This window comes from Anoplophora glabripennis, unplaced genomic scaffold (genome assembly GCF_000390285.2).
Source record: "Anoplophora glabripennis isolate ALB-LARVAE unplaced genomic scaffold, Agla_2.0 scaffold464, whole genome shotgun sequence".
Lineage (NCBI taxonomy): Eukaryota > Metazoa > Arthropoda > Insecta > Coleoptera > Cerambycidae > Anoplophora > Anoplophora glabripennis.
In genome coordinates this window covers 402,270-422,243 of record NW_019416545.1, presented here as the reverse complement: position 1 = coordinate 422,243, position 19,974 = coordinate 402,270, and the positions used below count along the sequence as shown (strand labels likewise).

General features: G+C 33.7%; 1 protein-coding gene across 1 annotated transcript; it reads right to left on the bottom strand.

The window, feature by feature from the left end:
* Positions 1-6,201: 6,201 nt before the first annotated feature.
* LOC108910141 (protein PFC0760c-like) lies at positions 6,202-11,671 on the bottom strand (the record flags this gene model as incomplete). Its single annotated transcript, XM_023454909.1, has 6 exons — positions 11,570-11,671; positions 7,757-7,861; positions 7,299-7,673; positions 6,658-6,756; positions 6,525-6,606; positions 6,202-6,483 (listed from the first exon to the last, which is right to left on the bottom strand). Coding segments are annotated over exons 1-6 (1,045 nt in total), but the record flags the coding sequence as incomplete, so codon positions are not given.
* Positions 11,672-19,974: the final 8,303 nt, after the last annotated feature.

Here is a 19,974-nt window from a genome sequence, read left to right as displayed (position 1 = left end):
AAACTACTAAAAAAATTTGTTTTCACGATTAAATTGTTAATAACTTTTTTTCCTGATAAAATACTTTGTCAGCAAATTAGTCAGTTATTGTACTCATCATTTAAAGGAGACCTGTGTAATTATTTCCGGGTTATCAAGGTTTGACACACGCCGAACCTCTACCAACTGGACTATACATAGAGGACAGTATTACTTTTGGCTAAGATGTAGCAAAACCAAATTTTAAATCGTCATAGGAAGATAAGATATAATATAACTTATTCAGTTTTAAAAACTTATTAACTAAATTAAAATAGTTCTCCTGAAAAAAATATCAGCTTTGTTGCGGGCATAGTTGCGATTATTCCATAGTCGTCGTTATTCTTGAAGGGTATTCAAGGATGTCGTAATCATGTTTTGGAAGTATCTTAGAAACAGATGTTAATAAACAAGAAATAAAAAAATGTTTTCCACAATGATGTATAATTAGGCAATCCCACACAAAGGCTGCGAAATTGGTGACCCCGACGTGATCGAAAACTAACGAAAAATTTTGAACGAGAGACAGAAGGCCGCAATAAGTAGTTGCAGTGGCAGCGACCATCTTCAGTGAGAGCGAGGAGCAAGGAACTCAAGAGGATAAACGAGAATCAAGAAAAGGAACCGTGTTATTCGTGGTCGTGAAGATCATATCGGATTTCAGCAAGCAATTGTAGAGTGGGTGTAAGTTGCAAACAGTAATACTCCCATACTCCGGCTTTTGAAGTTTAACTAAAGTAGCTTATATTTTTATATTGGCAACAGTAGTAGATACAATTAATTTATTAGTAACATGAAAGATGCTGATAATAGTGATAGTTCTGTCAATCAAATGTCCTATGGGACGAATCAAATAGCTTCATCATCATTAAAATTACCTAAATTTTGAATTAGTAACCCAGAAATTTGGTTTTATCAAGTAGAAGCCCAATTTGCTTTAAACAAGATTAAATCAGATAAGGTTAACTATGATAACATCGTTGTTACATTACCTTTAGTTGTGTCAAATATCATTGATATTATTGAAAACACTCCGAATAATAATTTATATACAAATTTAAAGGAGAAAATCATTAATAGACTAGCTGCTAGTGAGGAACAGTGTTTAGATGTGGTATTATAAGGTTCAGAAATATGAGATAGAAAATCCTCTGATTTTTTTAGATATATGTCAACGACAGTGAGGGGATCAGCTTTAGTCAAGAATAATATAGTCAGTCAAGAATAACTATTAAAATTGTGGAAAAGACGATTAGCAAAAACTATTTCAGTAGCTATAACAGTATCAGGACAAGTTAAAGTCAATGAAGTTTTAGATATAACATAAGAAATTAGGGAAACATACAAAGATACTAACATATCAGTTATTAATTCAAACATTATAAACAGTAAACAAGAAAATAATATTGGTAATTCAAGGGTAGATAATACATTAACTTTACAAGTTTTAAATGATATAAACGAGCTCTCAAGTAAATTCAAAGAGGCATTTGACTCATTTACAAATAAAAATCTAGAATTAGAGTGAAAGATTAATGTACTACAAACAAAAATAATGAACAATAGGAGTAACAATGGAAATTTTAGACCCAAAAATGTGTTATTATCATCAAAAATGTAAAGATGAAGCAACTAAATGTGAAGAACCGTGGTACCAATTTTTAAATTTGAAACAATTAAACTGAATCGTTCCGTAAATTGAAGCGGCGAATCACGAAACATATTTTCAAATTCGCCGAATGTTTATTTAAAAGCTTTATTTTATATTAAAATACGGATATTTTTATTTCTAGTGGAAATAGAATAGTACGAAAGTGGAAAGAAATTTTATAGTAATTATCATGTCAAATGAGAAAACAGTTGCTCTTGCTTTATTTATCTACTGAAATGTTACCTAAATCTGCTATTTGTAGTCAAATAGAAAGACAGTCAACAAGTTTTTTCACAATCTTTACAATCGTGTATATGCTATTTTATATATTTTTTTTAGAAAATAACCACAAATTTTACAGGCTGTAGTTTTAGAATTTAGCCTTTTTCTAATTAATTTGATGTCGCACCTGCCATGGCGTTTTAAAAGAGTGATTTACACATCTGGAAGTATTTTTCGGTGCATGTGTTAAAATAATAAACAGGCTGATAAAACATCCTTTCTTTGGAGTATCTTAAAAAATATTGTATAAAAAATACTATTATAGACAGCAGCAGCCAGACATATCACCTTATTTATTATAATTATTACAAATTCTAATTCAACTGTCAAATTTAACACACGGGCAATGAAAGTCATTGTAATTTTTTTATCAAAAAAATCACAACTATGGTATAATTTTGCATTTATGTTCGTTGCTTTATAATCATAGACTATTTAGTTTATTATATACAGATGTTTCAGTCACAATGTCATTAATTTTAATCACGTAATCTGAAGGCCCATTAGAGGCATAAAATAGAAAAAAAAATTCTCGACCTTTTAAAAAATAAGTAAATTACCCCTTAACTCCCGTTAATTCGGCGCTCCCCTTCGTAATAGGGAAGGTGCCGCGTAGGCCCGTAGAGTACACAGCAATCGGATGTTGTAGCGAAACAGCTGATTTCCTAGTCGTCGTATCCTCCAGTTTTTCAATTGCTTTCAAAATCAAAGTGCAACGAACGTCAACTTTATTAATTTTTAGCCGTATTTGTCATTTTAAATAAGTACAAGTCTGAAAAGTAATAAGTTACACTACAAACTGTATAATTATCTACTTGAACATGTAATACTAAAAACTCATATCCAATTATAAAACAGTGAAAACGTTAAGAATAGGTATTAAAGTTAGGTTAGTGACCGAACAGTACGGTAAGTCGATGTAGGTCAGTGGTCAGAAGCAGTCCGGAAAGGGGTTTAAATAATTATTTGAAAATATTTTTTTCAGTGTAAATATGAATTTAAAATTTTTTTTATTCGTGTAGTAAATAAATTTGGTAAAAAGAGCGTATTGGTCAGATAAAAAAATAATTCACTTTAGTCTATATCATATTATCATTGGACATTTCGTTTCAAAATTTATTTTTTTCTAAACGTTTTGTGTTTTGTCCTTTCTATTAATTTCATTTGCAAGGAGTCCGCTTGCAAAAGCAATTTAAGTTAAATGTAGAAGTAGAAAAATCTTTCTATCATAACTACATATTTTTACGTGTTGATCTTTGTCAAGGGTGATGTTAATGCAACAAGCATTAGAAAAATACTAAAGATAGTCCCTTGAAAGATTATAATATTTAATGATTTCAATATGGCAGATGTGTTTTTGCTTTTGATATTTGGACATTTTGAAAAATTGGGTGTTTATCATGGCATTGCAACAGTCGCTCAGCTATTTCTTTTTAGTGGCGAAGATTTTCGGACTATTTTTTTGCTTCGTATCACGATAATGGTGGTAAATGGAAAATTGTATCACCCTCTGTTTTTAATTTGTTTCAGCTCCCTAAATCAAATAACAAAAGCACAGAAGTATAAAGTGTTGGCAGTGCATCAAGACTATTACATGTATGTAAAAGTATCTAATGCCCACAAAACTTTAAAAAAGCAACTTCTTCGGCCATTTCATTTAACTCCTGCTCAAGAACTTGAAAATTTAGATCTCAACGCACGTTTACAATTTTGCCGCTGGTTGGTGAATGGCTTCGCAGAAGATAATAATTTGCTTCAAAAATTTATTTTGTACCAACGAATCTTCTTTTACAAGGAACGGAGTTGAACATTTTTATAATTTGCATGTGTGGAGTGATGAAAATTAAAGAAACACGACAATAATGACATTACTTGATAGCCACAGCAATCAACATCTTGTTTTCATCGCCTACTGAATACAAAGTTTTAAATCCGTGACACTGCTACGTAAACCGAAATGTACATACCAGCATATAATGCCATTTTTCTCAAGAATGTCTTTCTGTAGGTGATTTTCTCAAGTGATAACATTTTTTTAAATAAAACGACCTTTTCAATGTTGCTGCCCATTTAAAAAAAACGACCACTGTAAAAGTTTTGATCGCTAAAAGGGAGAGGTAACGGGAGAAAACTATCACCCAGTATATCGATTTGACTAAGATTTTAAGAAATAATTCGCCATAATAGTCCAAATCAATGTTCCAAATTTTAACGAGATCGGTAAAAGTGTTGTGACGTTATTAATTAAATTAGGTAGTTTTATTTTTAACAAATTTGAAGGTTTGTAACACAAAAATCAAAAAATGTTTTTTAAAGTTTTTTCCGTAGATCGTATTTATTTATCGTCATGAATATTGTAGTATAACAACCCCGGGTTCGATCGAAAAAAATATAAACGTAGTTGTGGCCAAAAATATGTGATCGTCATAAGGAATACCTACGTTGTATGTATCTATTTTTTAATTGACCGAAAGGCGCTGGCTACTAACTTTAAATAGGGGAAGTATGGTTTAATTTTATAGAACAAAAGCAGAGTAAATACACCTAACTTTATTATTTACGCACAACAGTCTTCAAATTAAACATGTGACAAATAGAAAGAACAACAAAAACATTAACAACCATTTAACATAAAATGAGAGTGCCAGGCTCACCTAGAGTTCCTGTGGGAAAGAGCATGGCAGAGAAACCCACGATCGTTGCTCTAACTACCCAAATATAAATACAAAACAACCGATAATAAAAGGCATAAATTAAGAGCCTTTGCTAATTGATAAATAAGACCTGACTTATTTAATTTCTCACTAAATGTCACCTCACTCGACTTCGACATACACACTTCCAAGTAAAACTGAAGAGGTTTATTGCTAGTTAGCCGGCAGGACCGGAAGGTAATAATAACAACAACAATAATAATAATAATAATAATAATAATAATAATAATAATATGCTTCATTTCTCCTGAGACATAATACAATGCATGGAAAATGTCAAGTAAATACAATAAAATTCAAGGTACTGGAGTCCCATACGGGAAACTGGACCAGCTTGTCTGGCTGTATGATGATAAATTGGAATTAAACGAGTGAAAAATCATACGTCTAGTGAGCTGGCAGAATAATTTGACTTTTTATAACTTTCGTCGATCGTCAATTACGTTTTTTGTGAATTTTGACCAGTTTTTTTAAATTTTCCCGAAAACTCAGACCCGTTGGACCAAATCTGAAGGCAGATTCGGATTCAGCGGAAAAAAATACCTGGAAATACATGGGTCTGAATACCAGATCCGATACTTTTTTTTTGTGGAGCTGTGTTATTTAAAAATATTAAACAAAAATGCAAATTTGATACCGTCAATCTCCTAGTCGCAATTCTTTTATTAAATAAATTATTTATTTATTATACGTATGTATATTGTATTTCAGACGTTTTATTATTACAATTTTCTTTAAAATTTTCAGATTTTTTAAGTCTATCAAAATGCCAGTAGGTATAGGTAATATACCTAGATAGTAGAAAATTCTTAATACCATTTACATTTTAGAAAACCAACTTGTATTGAAATTATATGTACAATTTAATGAATGGCTCACATTCCTCAGTATCTCGAAGTAATCGAATAATTGCCCACAATCTGAGAACAAATTCGTACTGGACTAGAAACCACATGACTAATTCCTGGGCGCTAAGCGTGAGAACCTTCTTAAAACAGCCTTTAGGCCGCGGATAATTACATGTTACAGTACACGTGGTAGAAACATCTATAAAATATTTATAAAACCATAGGACTCTACCACTGTTATCAATTTTTGCTGTCGAAGGAACTTTACGCAACAGATACGTGTCTAATTATCCTCTATTGATATCTGTAAAACTTTAAAATGTATAGACAGACAATGAAAATTCCTGATCAATAGATATTATATCTTTGTATAATACTACAGGGTGTCTCTGAAGTAAGTAGAAAAGTTGCGAAAAAAATATTTTTCCTGCCCAAAGTCGATCGTCGATAAATTCGAAATTATCATCCCAAAAAACCCCTGGATACGAAATTTTACGAAATTAGCTAGTCAAAAGATACTAAAGAAAATGTTATTTATTTTTTCAACTTTGACATGTTGTAGCCCCGTTATCCGTTATCAATTTTTGGACTTGGGCAAGTTTAATTAAATCGACTTATTTTGAGCTGGTGGAGCGTTGTACAGACCCTTTAGAGACACCCTGTATATTAATTTAAAATAACATTTTACTATGTAACTTATATTGTGTGGTGGAGTATCGCACAACATCGCCATCGTCATCATCATCATCCTCGTCGTCGTTTATGTTGTCATTGTCATCGTCGTTGTTGGTGTCGTTATTGTTGTTGTTGTTGTCGTTACTGTTGTTGTCGTCGTCGTCGTCGTTGTCGTCGTCGTCGTCGTTATCGTCATCGCCGTTGTCCTCCTCACCGTCATTCTCATCACTATCGTTATCGTCATATTCCTCGTTATTGTCCTCGTCCTTAGCGTCGCTGTCGTCGTCTTCGTCATCTTCATAGTCATCTCATTTTCATCATCATTGTCATCCTGACCATCATCTTCATCGTCATCGTCATCCTCATCATCATCGTCTTTGTGCTTGTCATCATAATCGTCCTCGTCGTCATCCTCATCCTAATGGTCATCGTAATCGTCATCGTCATTCTCATCGTCATCGTCATCAACATCGACATCCTCATCCTTATCGTTATCACCGTCGTTATCGTTATCACAATCATCAGCAGCAGCAGTTGCACCACCACTACCACCACCATCACCTCTTAACTAAAAAATAAATATATTAATTATTTTGAAAGTTATTTTGAAACAAGTCGACGCTCTTCGTTCCTGTATAATCAATAATTTGTATTAACTTGATATATTTCCAAAGGCTGCAATTATTTTTTAATTACAGCAAAACTGTTAAAAAATTACTAATCTTTTACTTCTAAACAGTTATTAACGAAATTACGTGTTATCGTAATAAACACCAATTATGTGTAGATTACTTAAATTTAAAATTATATAAAATTATATAGGTACTCTTTCTAATGTTTCTAAATTCCAAATTAAAATTATCGAATTGATTTTCGTAAACATGATTAATAACTGTTTTTGCCTCAATTTGTATTCATCTAAGATGCCTATTATTGAAAGAAATAAACAGTAATTATAACCAATTCCAAATCCTTAGAATATAAAAATTTATTAACTATAATTGTTAAGAGACAGTTGAGTAATATATCTCGGGCTACGTTTTAATTATAACCTTTGAGCTCACGATTTCGTCGACCGGGTGCGGCTATACGGCCCATTTTATCTGAAACATTGGGCGATATGTTGATTATTAGTTGGATAANGTAACTTATATTGTGTGGTTGAGTATCGCACAATATATTGTCATCGCCATCGTCATCATCATCATCCTTGTCGTCGTTTACGTCGTCATTGTCGTTGTTAGTGTCGTCATTGTTGTTGTTGTCGTTGTTGTTGTTGTTGTCGTCTTCGTCATCGCCCTCATCATCGTCATCATTCACCGTCATTCTCATCACCATCGTTATCGTCATATTCCTCGTTATTGTCCTCGTCCTCGCTATCGCTGTCATCTCATCCTTACGAGTATAGTTATAGTCATTCGCATCATTGTCATACTGTTCCTGATCTTCATCCTCGTCGTCTTCCTCATCATCATCGTCATCGTGCTAGGTATCATAACCGTTCTCGTCGTCATTCTCATCCTAATGATCATCGTAATCGTCATCGTCATTCTTATCGTCATCGCCACCTTCATCGTCATCGTCATCGTCGTCATTATCGTCATCGTCACCTCATTCACATCATCATCCTCACGATCGTCAGCAGCAGTACCACCACCATCACTACCTCTTAACTAAAGAAAAATTATTTTGTAACTTGTTTTGAAACAAGTCGACGTTCTTCGTTTCTGTATAATCAATGACTTGTATTAACTTAATATATTTCTAAAGGTTGCAATTACTTTTTAATTACAGCAAAACTGAAAAAATTACCTATATTTTACTTCTAAATAGTTATTAACGAAATTACTTATTACCGTAATAAACACCAATTATGTGTAGATTACTTAAATTTAAAATTATATAAAATTATATAGGTACTCTTTCTAATGTTTCTAAATTCCAAATTAAAATTATCGAATTGATTTTCGTAAACATGATTAATAACTGTTTTTTCCTCAATTTGTATTAATCTAAGGTGCCTATTATTGGAAGAAATAAACAGTAATTATAACCAATTCCAAATCCTTAGAATATAAAAATTTATTAACTATAATTGTTAAGAGACAGTTGAGTAATATATCTCGGGCTACGTTTTAATTATAACCTTCGAGCTCACGATTTCGTCGACCGGGTGCGGCTATACGGCCCATTTTATCTGAAACATTGGGCGATATGTTGATTATTAGTTGGATAAATCGATATATTGACTAGATTTCGTGAGGGGCGATCACAGGTCCGCTTTTAGGGGAGACCGGTGTCAATTTAAATAGTATGTGACCTGAAACGAAAAGCTCTCCTAAAATTTATAATTTCATGAAGATGCGATTAGACAAGAAGTGCCGTATTTACATATTTCACATAAGTTGGAATATTGAGTGTGCAAAGTATATCAAGACAATCCATGTTATTATTTAACAATTTTTATAAGAAAAAAAGTACGTTAAACATAGTAAATTTATATAAAATCAGAATATGTAGTATATCTAATAAGATAAGTATTATCAAGTCTAAAGGAGAAATATTGAAAGAGTTTCATCTGAACTTTTATCCAAATGTGAGTAAGTGAGTAACATATATTGGGTTCTAAATGATATATGCATATTTAAGTTGAATCTAACAAACCCATTATACAATAAAAATATTATCGGAATTTCTTTTAAGATGGTGAGCATTTATTATAATGGAACAAAGTTTGCCATTATACATTATACAAGATAATATAGTTAATATGAAAAACAATAGTTTTGCAAAATAAAATACTACTATCCTATCCTTAACTGTCCTTGTATATTATTTTGACACCAATCACTAAATCTTTTTGTAGCACAACACAGTCTTCAATGGATGCAACAGAGGTAAACTGTTTGAAGTTATCTGGGTACAAAATACCATTAATATTTAATTATAGCGGACCAAGAACTGAACCCTGAGGTATCCAGAAGTGGTCGATGTAAAACCACTATATATACTTTCAATGATATAGAAAATTCAAAAAAAAATTATTGTCTTACCAAAATTTGATAATTTCCAAATGGGGATGCCTATCTAGAGAATATTTAAAGGAAATAGTACCATGGGAGAACCTTAAACGTGTGCGGACAAATTGAAATTTGAGATTTAGCATGAAAATATAAAATATTATGTATAATAACAAAATTATAATAAACCCATAATTTTCAAATAAATTTTCTTGGCTTTAGTCCAAATATAAGAAAAAGTTGGGGTTTGAATTGTCTAATTTAAAATAGTTGTAAAGCGAAGTGCCAAAAGAAAATATTGTACAATTCCTTAAAAAAAAATGGAATTCCGTCAGGTTCTGTTATTAATTTATACTCAAATCTAAACAGGACTATCATAACTAGGTTCAAAACCTCTACATTAATGAAGATGCAGAAAAATAGGCTGATGCAAAGAATAGGCAAACCATGCTTTGGGGATCATTAAGCATATCGTCGTGGTACATCATTGAATCAGAAATTGACAATGTATTGTGTAAGTTATGAAAGACCAAAAATGGTAATTACTCACATACTTTTTATGCGCAACATCAAGATCTAAATTGATCTTAGAACGTAATAACTTAAATCTATGCAAGGAAGATTAACACATTAACTGAAAATAACTGAATACCTTTTGTTGTTCTTTTATTAGTACCACGCAATACTAGGTACTTCTTTTTTTACCCGCACTAAGTTGTACTTGGCCATAGATGAAGACATTACAAAAGAAATAGTTTAGTGCAGAAAATGTAAAGTAAACAATGAAGGTGAAAGAAAGAACAACACTGATTAATGGTCTGAATGTTTTGTGGGTTGTTTTTATCGACGGCACCCTGACTGCTTGCATTCAAATTAGTTTGTCGTAACTGTCATGCTTGCATAAGTAAAAGCCTCGATATTAGTGTATTTATGGATATAATTGTACAAATCAGTGTTTTACTACAATGACGCATTATTTCAACAACTATAAATTGGCAGACGCGCTATCCACGGTGAATGCATGCAAAATGTTACAACTGCAGGACTAATGTACGTGAATCATGTGCTGCAAGAGTACGCGAGTCAATGGTGGTAACAAGGAACTTTTATTGTGACATGTCATAAGAATGCGACTTGTCATTCCTTCTCGACTTCAGCTTTTCTTAATAGTTCGCACTTTTTGTTAAGTAAGGTCAGTACTTCTTTATCAGTTTTGTGTCGTTAGTTTAATATAACAAGATAGAGACTATCCCAAAAAAACAATTTCTTAGTTTGTCAACAGTTACTTAGTATATCAGATCAGTAAATATTAATTACTAATTAAGTGTAGGTATCCATTTCTATCGATATATCCATTAGAAGGAATATTAGGAAAAGAATATAATAAGTCCTAGTGTTGTTTTGGCCTTCCTTATACTTTCCTTAAAGATTAGTAGAAACTTACCGAACACCCTGTAGTTATCTTATTGCACTAACTGCGAACTACTGGAATCTGGAATTGTGGAGTGGGTAGCTTACAGTCTACAATGCTTAGATCGCATTGGACCCGTTGTATTTCCTCCCATTAGGAAATCAATCCATCTGAGCCCCTAACCACTCTATTAAAGAAAAAAGGTGGTGACGTTGCTCAGGAAGATCTCTCTAATATAGGCCATAGAAGTCCAACGTTCTCCCAACACGGATTCTCTTATTGTCGATACGGTAGTGCATTCACAGAGCACATGTAGTCTCGTCTTCCTGTACACAACCGCTACAAAGAGGTTTTTCACACTACCTCATGTAGTGAAGTTGTTTCCTTAACCAACAGTGTCCAGTTTGAATACCTGTCACCAGGCGAAGATTTAACTGTATCCTTGCTAGGGTATTCTAGGAACTCCTTAGCAAATTGTCAGCTGTTTGTTTCATAAACTCTTTGTTGGTGTTTTCTTTAATAATTTCAGCAAGTACTGACAGCAGAAACGCACTAGAGGGAGCGGGTCCAAAAATATTGAAACCCGATGCACTCCTGGCTAGCTTGTTAGGTTCTTTGTTGCCATTGCACCGCTCCGCTTGTGTCCATTCTATTGGAAACTGATGCCACGAATGATGGCATTCCAATACTGACCTAATCATTATGACGTTACCACTATTTTTTTAAAGCTCTAAAACGTCTTAAGTTTGTATCTCCAAGATCAGTAATGCTTGTCTGCTGTCTATGTAGATTCTGATTGTTTTACCAGTAGTGTCCCTAGTTCCATTTGTACCATGGTAGGTAGCATGCCTATCCATTGCCTACTGATATCGGATATGCAAAGATGTAGAATAAATTCCTAATCCTGCACCTTCCTTCATTTTTTATCCATCTGTGAAGACGTTAATTACATTCTCGCTGGCGGTCTCCTCCTGTCTCCAGATGGGTACTGTGTAGGTTCTGTGAACGCAAACTGGAGGCATACTGTCAGTGTCTGCCTGCAGAAGAGGCATCTTCCTAACGACCCCATTCCATAGGCGATTCCCAACTTCTCCACATACTACATCCGGTTTGAAACCAACTAACCGCCAACTTATTTTCAAAGTGAAATAATTTTTTATATAATAACTTATATAAAAATATTAAATTTGTACGACTTTTGAATATTTGTTTACAATATTGCTGTTTATTTAATAAACATGCCTATTATTTTAAAATAAAATACAACTGCACTTTGACGTGTTACTATCATCATTTGTTCTTCTTCTTGTAGGATAAAGTTTTTTATTTTTATTTAGCTATTTCAATGTTAGATTTAGCTTAGGTAAGTATGCCCAATAAAGTATTTAAGAAAACAAAAACATTTTGGGCTCCAATATGATTAATGTAATTTTTGTTACAATCGACATCAGTCCTCCCTATCGCCTGGGTTTGTCGGTAAGGTAGGTCGTGATACTATGGCAAGTGTTTTGGGAATGCCTATAAAAATACGAAGAATACCGGCACGTTCTCAGCGCCCTTCACTCGCCCCGGGTCGGATAATGGGGCCCATGTTTTACCAACAATTTAATGCATTTTTGGCCGGTCTGCGTGATCACACGTTTTTAAACTTATTTTTGGTACGGCTCGGCGGAGTAGCCAATTAAATCATATTATAATTACCAGTTGTCATTCGTGAGTCTTTTGCCCGTGGGCAAACGTTTCTTCTTTCCGTTTTGAAGGAAAATAATTCTTGCATGATTAATTTCAGGCATTACATAATTTGAGGTTTTCAGGTATCTTCCTTAATGTAAAAAAAAACAGATACATATGCATATACAGGGTGTTTCTGAAATAAGTGCGTTCCTTGAAAAGGATGATAGAGGGCACGAAAATTAGCAACGTTTATTAAGAAACTGATAGTCTAAATGCTTCTGTTTTCGAGAAAATTCACCACAAGTCGATCATGTGCATCTTGTGCACGTGCGTTGTGTACTGGAGTTTTACTTAGCCGGCGTATAAAATGTTAATGTACGGAAAATATCAATACAATTTAAATGAAACTTGTCGTTTGTATGCGATCTGTTACCGTAACAGATGACAACCTAACAGTAGAACAGTGCAGAAAGCAGTGATAGCGGGAATGTCCACCTGACATATGGAGGCCGCAACGTGTTTTCGACAACGAAGAAAACATCATAAACGCCGTTGAGGAAGATCCGAGGCGCAGTACTCGCTACATTGGCCGAGAAGTGGGAAGTACCGTATGGCGTGTACTACGGGAACAACAACAACAACAAATTACACTCCTACAAAGGCTTCAGGCTTTAAATAATAATAATTTTCAGTCAAGTGTGAAATTTGGCCAGTGGTTTCGATATCAAATAGCACAAGATCCGAATTTTACAAGCAAGGTGCTTGCAAGAATGTTGTTTTACTAGAAACGGCATACTAAATTTTCACAACATTCTGTATTGGTGTGATGCAAATTCTCACGTTGTACAGATATCTCAGTTCCAACGGTTTTTAGTGAATGTGTGGTGTGGCGTTTCTGGTTTCGTCCCTGTATCACCCTTTTCAAAGAACGCATTTAGTTCAGAAAACCCTGTATACACAGACAAAGAAGCCCGAACAAAATCAATGGAAAATGGGTCCCAGTCGATTTTGCTGAAATTGCAGTATGTTATAGTTCTGATCAAAAATTGTCATGCGCCCAAAGTGATCCTATGAATAGTTTCAGAGATAAAAAGGGGAGAAGTATGTGATTTTTGCTGTAGGACTGAGTAAGCTATCCCCGAATTCAGGTTCAGCGATCTCAAAAGCATGCATACTTACAGGTTCACATTCGTGAAAAACCTTTTCTTTACTTTGACCTTGAAATGATCTTGACTTGACCGAAATGTGACCTTGTAGGTCTAAGCTATCCCCGAATTCAGTTCCTCCCCCCCCCTCCTAAAAAACTTATATACGCACTGGTTGAAATTCAATACAAGCCTTTTCTTTAGTTTGATCTTGAAATGACCTTGAATTGACTTGAAGACTACGCTATCTCCAGATTCAGATTCTGCGAGCCCAAAAACCTATGCACTCACTGGTTAAAATTCAAAACAAGTCTATTCTTGAAACGACCTTTACCTGACCTCCAGGTGACCTTAGGTAGCTAAGCTATCCCCGAATTCAGGTTCAACGGTCCCAAAAGCATTGTGCCTACTGGTCAAAATTCATTACATGCCTCAGTTTTTTAATCCATCAACTTGAAACTTCGTGAAGCTCACTCAGGCCTACAGCCAACTTCGTGAAGCTCACTCAGGCCTACAGCCAAAATCACATGCTTCACCCCTCTTTATCTCTGAATCTATTTACAGGATTATTTTAGGCCCATGACAACTTTTGATCAGAAAGTCAGAAACTATAACATACTGCAATTTCAGCAAAAATCCACATTTAAAAAAGTTCGAAAGGACTTTTCGTGCTAATCTAAGGAAAGCCGAGAAAAAAACAGGTGAAAATCTTCCAAGTGAGAAATGTTTTAATTCCTATATTTGTATAAAAAAAGACAGATCATTTCGAAACAGCCAGAATAATGCCGATGCAGTGAAAATTTTTATTGCACGCTTTTATTACATTACTAAGTCTAACATAATATATCAGTAGCAACAATGATCTTGTTTGATCTTTTTCTGCATCTGCAAGCATGGTTGAAGATGACTATTTAAAACCATGACCAGTACAGTCCTGTGGAATGGACGACCAAAAATACCTAGCAATTTTGTTTGGTATTTTTCCAATCGATCATTGGTTATTGCTGAGGACCTAAGATTATTTTCTGAAAATTCACAATTTGAGTCTTATTTTCCCAGTATTTCTTTGAAATTTCCATTATCAACATATCTCCAAATATTACTAGCCTCTTCTACAAGCATCGGTAATACCTGCTACCAGAAAATATTTACTGTTAGTCACTCCATTGAAAGTAATAATTAAAATAAATTGATCTTCATCATTGAATATGTACTATTAGGTGCTTCATTCACAAATCTTTGCAAAATATTTTTGATTTCTTGGTACAGTATTCTTCCGTCATATTGATTAACTTAAAAATGGCTTGACATTTGTGTCTTTTTGATCTGTCAGTAAAACCTTCACCGTTATCAAAGTATAATGTGTCGGTTCAGTCACGACTCTCGAATAACATTAGATATCAAAATGATATTTACAAGAACTCAATATAGTTCTACAATACTCTCTCTTTATTATACTTATGCGGTTTTTAAAAGCTCACTTCACTTCACCAAGCCATCCGTGCAACAAGAATTACTTTTTACCCTTTACCTTAAAAAACTACTAGCACACTTAATTATACTCGTAAAATGAAAATACCCCATAAACATAATTTTTAAGTGTTTTTTAAGTAATTTTGTTCACGTAAGAGTAGTTGCAAAATGCCACTCTTAAAGTTTCTACTTCTTCAAATATATTCACATTTTTCGCTATCTTCTATTTTCCTTGTATTTTCATTATAAAAGAACACACAAAATATTGCATCTTAATCCACTATACCAAAGACACACATCTTACCATGAGTCTAATGTGTGGCATTTTTTGTTTGATCCCCGTATTTTGCCTTAAGTCCGTTTGGTTAATATTCTCTTTAGCTACAGATTCTAAGCAGCTCTTGAATCTAAGATGACTCCGAAATATTATATTTCACCCGACAGCTATAGTTGTTTACCAATCTTCTAGCGGTCGCAATACCTCTAACTTTCTTGTTCTGGCAAATGCTACTATGACTGATTTGGAGGCACTGACGGTCCTCCTTATCTGTTTATCTTGTGACAATATTCAAGGCTTCCTATATTTGCCCCTTGCTATATTATTGAATTTACTTTGAGCAAGAATGGCTAAATCGTCTGCAGATCACAGAGTTTTATACCCCTCCCTGTTCAATTTACTTAGTAGTCTCTCTGTGGCCAATTTTCCCCTTAACGGACAGTCTGTCCACTTACAATAAATCCTGTCCATTCTCTTTTATTTCAATGCACCCATGACTAATCTTACCGAAGTTTGTCCAGAAAGACACCTAAAACAACCTCTTTGTATTTCAGTGCATATTGTCAGTAAAGAGCTGCTTACTTTGTCAGTCTATATTCGACTCAAAGGCAAACTGGGTTGGTGTATAGGTTGGTTTACTAGCAGCTTTCTAAAGTCTTAAGTACGAAAGACGTAAGATTTATTGGCCTCAGAAGCTTTCTTTGCTTCTATCTGGCTTTACCATGTTTGAGGATGAAAGGGACAATTAACACCCATACTTTGGACAAATATACCAGTGCTTATTTCCCCTGAGAATATGTAAAGCCTTTAAGTGATGCATTAATGAATAATTGCCTGAAGGTTTATATTTCGAAAAAGTTTATTGTCGTTTTCGTTTTATCTAAATCTATCGCTTTCTTTACAACATTCCAATTCTTCTTGGATAGTTTTCTGTATTGGTAAGATTTGTTACAGATTAAGAATTTGAGATTTGGGAGATTTAGGAAAGTGGACCCTAAATACATAATTCTATATTATTGTTCCCTCTTCGTTGTTTGTATAATCGCAATTTTGAACTTGGAGGTTATCTATAAGAAAAACTCGTAGACATCCTCAAAATTTTATTATAAAGGAATTGATCGTTATGTGTTCATCCGATCACGGTGTTCTCTAAACTTTACTGGAATGCAAGTAACTAAGGAATGAAGGAAAAATTTTGACTTCATTTTATTTACAACGGTTTTTGTTGTTGAAGTGAATACATTTCCATATTCTAACACGTAACCAAAGAATAGATTGAGAATTTGTTCAATTTAGTCTCTATAAGGGTTAATCCAGTTACAGCTAACTTCTGTAACATCTAATCTTGGTCTTGGCTATATAACCCTATGGTTTTCTGCAATATTAGTGTGCAATATAAATTCAAATAATATATAAAACAATCAGCATCAAGGGTTATAACCTTGATAATATTGAAATATCATTGTCACTATCATTCAATGATCTGTAATGGCAAACGCCATTAAAATAATTAAGAATGCCAATATAATTAAAAAATGATATATAAATTAAAATGAACAAACTAGTTATGAATTTAAATAAGACATGTGTAGCGCCTTCAACAAAAATAACGAACCAATTCTGAAGACAAGAACTGATGATACACATAATTATTTAGCACTCAGACTTAATCATAATGTGTTTTAATTACTAATTTTATTGACGTTGATTAGCCCTTGTTACCCGTGGTATTCATATAATTAATTCTATATCATATAATTAAGAGGTAGTGGGTACATGTACCATATTGGCTTAAGTATCATTCTGCTGAATACTATCATCTCGCAACACGCGTATTATTAAATTCAGCCCTAGAGGAAGGAAATTTTTGATACTCAAATACCTCGTTATTAGCATAATTTATAACAGGGTGTTATGCTAATCGACGCTGAGGTACCTTCTGTTTGAGGAGCCCCAAGATCACAATAACAGTATCATCAAAATTGATTGTTTGGTGATTAAAATGAAAAAGTTGCATTACAGCTGTAGCAAAAGGAAAGTTATACATTTTTTATTTTCAATCTTTAAAACCTTTACTTTAAAGATATTAAACTAATTCTGATTAATTTTAAAGATTTGTCTCAATTCATCAAATGAAGATTTATCTTTACATAGATTATTTTTTATCTCCATATAATTATTAATATCAAGATTAAAATTTCTAAAAAAGAATAGTTATCTCTTCCATTTTATTCGAACAGTCAACCAAAGTAGTTAATATGTTTCCTTTAAATTATGGTAAACTAAAAAAATACCATCGAATACATCAAAATTGACCAATATTCGTTTTATAAAAAAACTAAATGTATTATTTGAAAAGTGCCTACGGCAGGTAGGAAATAAATAACTGACTATCATCTGCCAGTATAACCTCATACAAGTCAATTAGTTTACTACAATTTTTTTGGGGGGGCCTGGTTGATAAATAAAGTTGTTATGTACCAGCAGGGTAAATCGACTGAATTCGCGTTAGGTGACACAGGCTGTTATCAAATTCGGTGGTGGACAGAAACTGCTTTACCATTTTACATGAATATGGAACATTTAACAATTTTACCTACATCATTATAGAAAAGCTGGGGAAGTGAAACCCACCAAGGGAATAAAACCAGTCTAAGAAATAAGACTACACTAACGGAGACTACCATATACCTGTATGTATGTAAACGCGAATAGAAACTATATTTAGGAAGGCCGATGGTTATAGACATACTTCTAACCACACATCTGCACAAGGTATTTACTGCCTCGGATATGTAGATGAGTTGGCAGCTATTGTTAAGGAAATATTTCACGAAATGCAGGTCAGTATGTAATTGGTACATGGAGGAACAGCTTTTAATTATTCCACACAGACACCTATTGTTTTTACTGAGAAAACTTTACAAAGATTCAATGAAGTAGAAATCTCGTTTGCCAATGAAGCCAAATACTTTGGAGGTGTTTTCGATCAAATGCTAACGTTAAAGCCCTTGGAAGGAGCAAGGAACTAGTCCTACTGAAAGTTAAAAAGTGTTACTGAACCAACCACCACCAAATATCTTTATTCAAGGATAAGCTGTATGCTACAAACTACAACAAAGACACCACCAATTTTCTAGAGGGGAGAAGTAGTATGAAAGTTAAAGACACATACAATTTTATAAATCTGTCTGACTAGTTAACCCAATACAATAATTTTTAAAAATATAATTTTAATATAGTGGTACTAGAAACAAAATATATCTGTTATATGGACAGCTTAGAAGCAAACGCTGGAGCTAGAACTGAAATACATGGGATTAAGGAAATAGCGGATATCTCCTCTTGGTCTGTAGGAAGTAATCCTAGCTTTGAGTATAAAAGCATAAAGGATATTGTATTACCATGTCTACAGTCACTGATCTATGTCATTCTGGTGCTAAGTTTTTTCGGATGAGTCGTTTTAAGATATCAAGTTCTTCTAACCCCTCGTCTCAACTGAAAGTATTTCGATTCTTCCGGATGTCTATTTTCTTCCTGTAAGGTTTGACCAGTCTTCTCTATCTCACCAAAATTCTGATATTAGTTGAGTCCATGGTGTGCCCTGTATCTGCTCTTTGTTCCGCAACTGCTGATTTTTCCATGTTGTTATTTTTCATGTAACACTTGTGCTCCTTTACCATCGTGCTAACGTGTTTTGTTTCCGAATGTACAACAAATGCTTAACGGCTCTTTTTGCAGTTTGTCTTGTCCCTATTTCCTTCCTGTTGTAGATAGTATTCATTTTGTGTTTCTTCAATCTACAGCCTATCTTGTCAAAATATCGTTGGTATGGCAGATAAGTCGTTGCCAGATATTCTTTTTTTTCCCTGTTCTGAGGTATCCAACATTTTAATGGCTTGTTCGACAGTCCTGTCCGTGTATCCATTTCCGTTAAGAGCAGATGCTGTCGTTCATCATATTCAGAGTCTCAAATGGAGCGTGCCCAATATACTAATGAGATGGTGATGAGACTCAGTGTTCAGATACTTATCCGTATGGGTTAGCTTTCTATATTATATTATAAACGTTGTACCAAAGAGAAACCCGGGTGCCAAACCAGAATTCTGTTGAGAGGCAGTGTAGAACTCTACAGCAATTTTAACAATTTCAATCCAGTCCAGAAATTAAAACTATCTGGAATTTAAAGACGACCACAGGTCATGCACTGGATTGACATGGACCAGCCAATTAAATACCATCTAGATGACTTAATCTCCAGTATCAGAGTTGCTTCTGAAGAAGAGAAACTTCAACTGGAAATGTCAAGGAGTTTAAACAGACAGACGGTGTGACAACCAATCAGCAAATTGTTTACTTTAAGTGTTTGCGAATTTTAATAAGAAAATTATGTTATGGTATATTGCTATACCTTTAAATAAGAAAGGTATAAGGTAAGGATTAAATGCTGTAAATTTTTTCAGATATTTGCATTTTAGCAAACGATTACTGTTCACTTCATATATATTTATAAATTAGTGCTCCAGTACTATTAGACTTTACCAAAGCATTTGATACAATTCAACATCAATTGCTTATTGCAATATTTCATTTTATTGGATTAGGTGAAAGTGCGGTTAGATTAATGTCTAGCTACGTAGGAAATCGTACGCAGAGTAAACACTGAAAATGCACTGTCAAATGTGAGCTTGCTTAAAGTAGGTGCCCCACAAGGATCTATTCTAGGACCTCTATTATTTTGTGTATATACCAGTAATCTCTGCAAAAGCTTGAAATATTGTAGTCC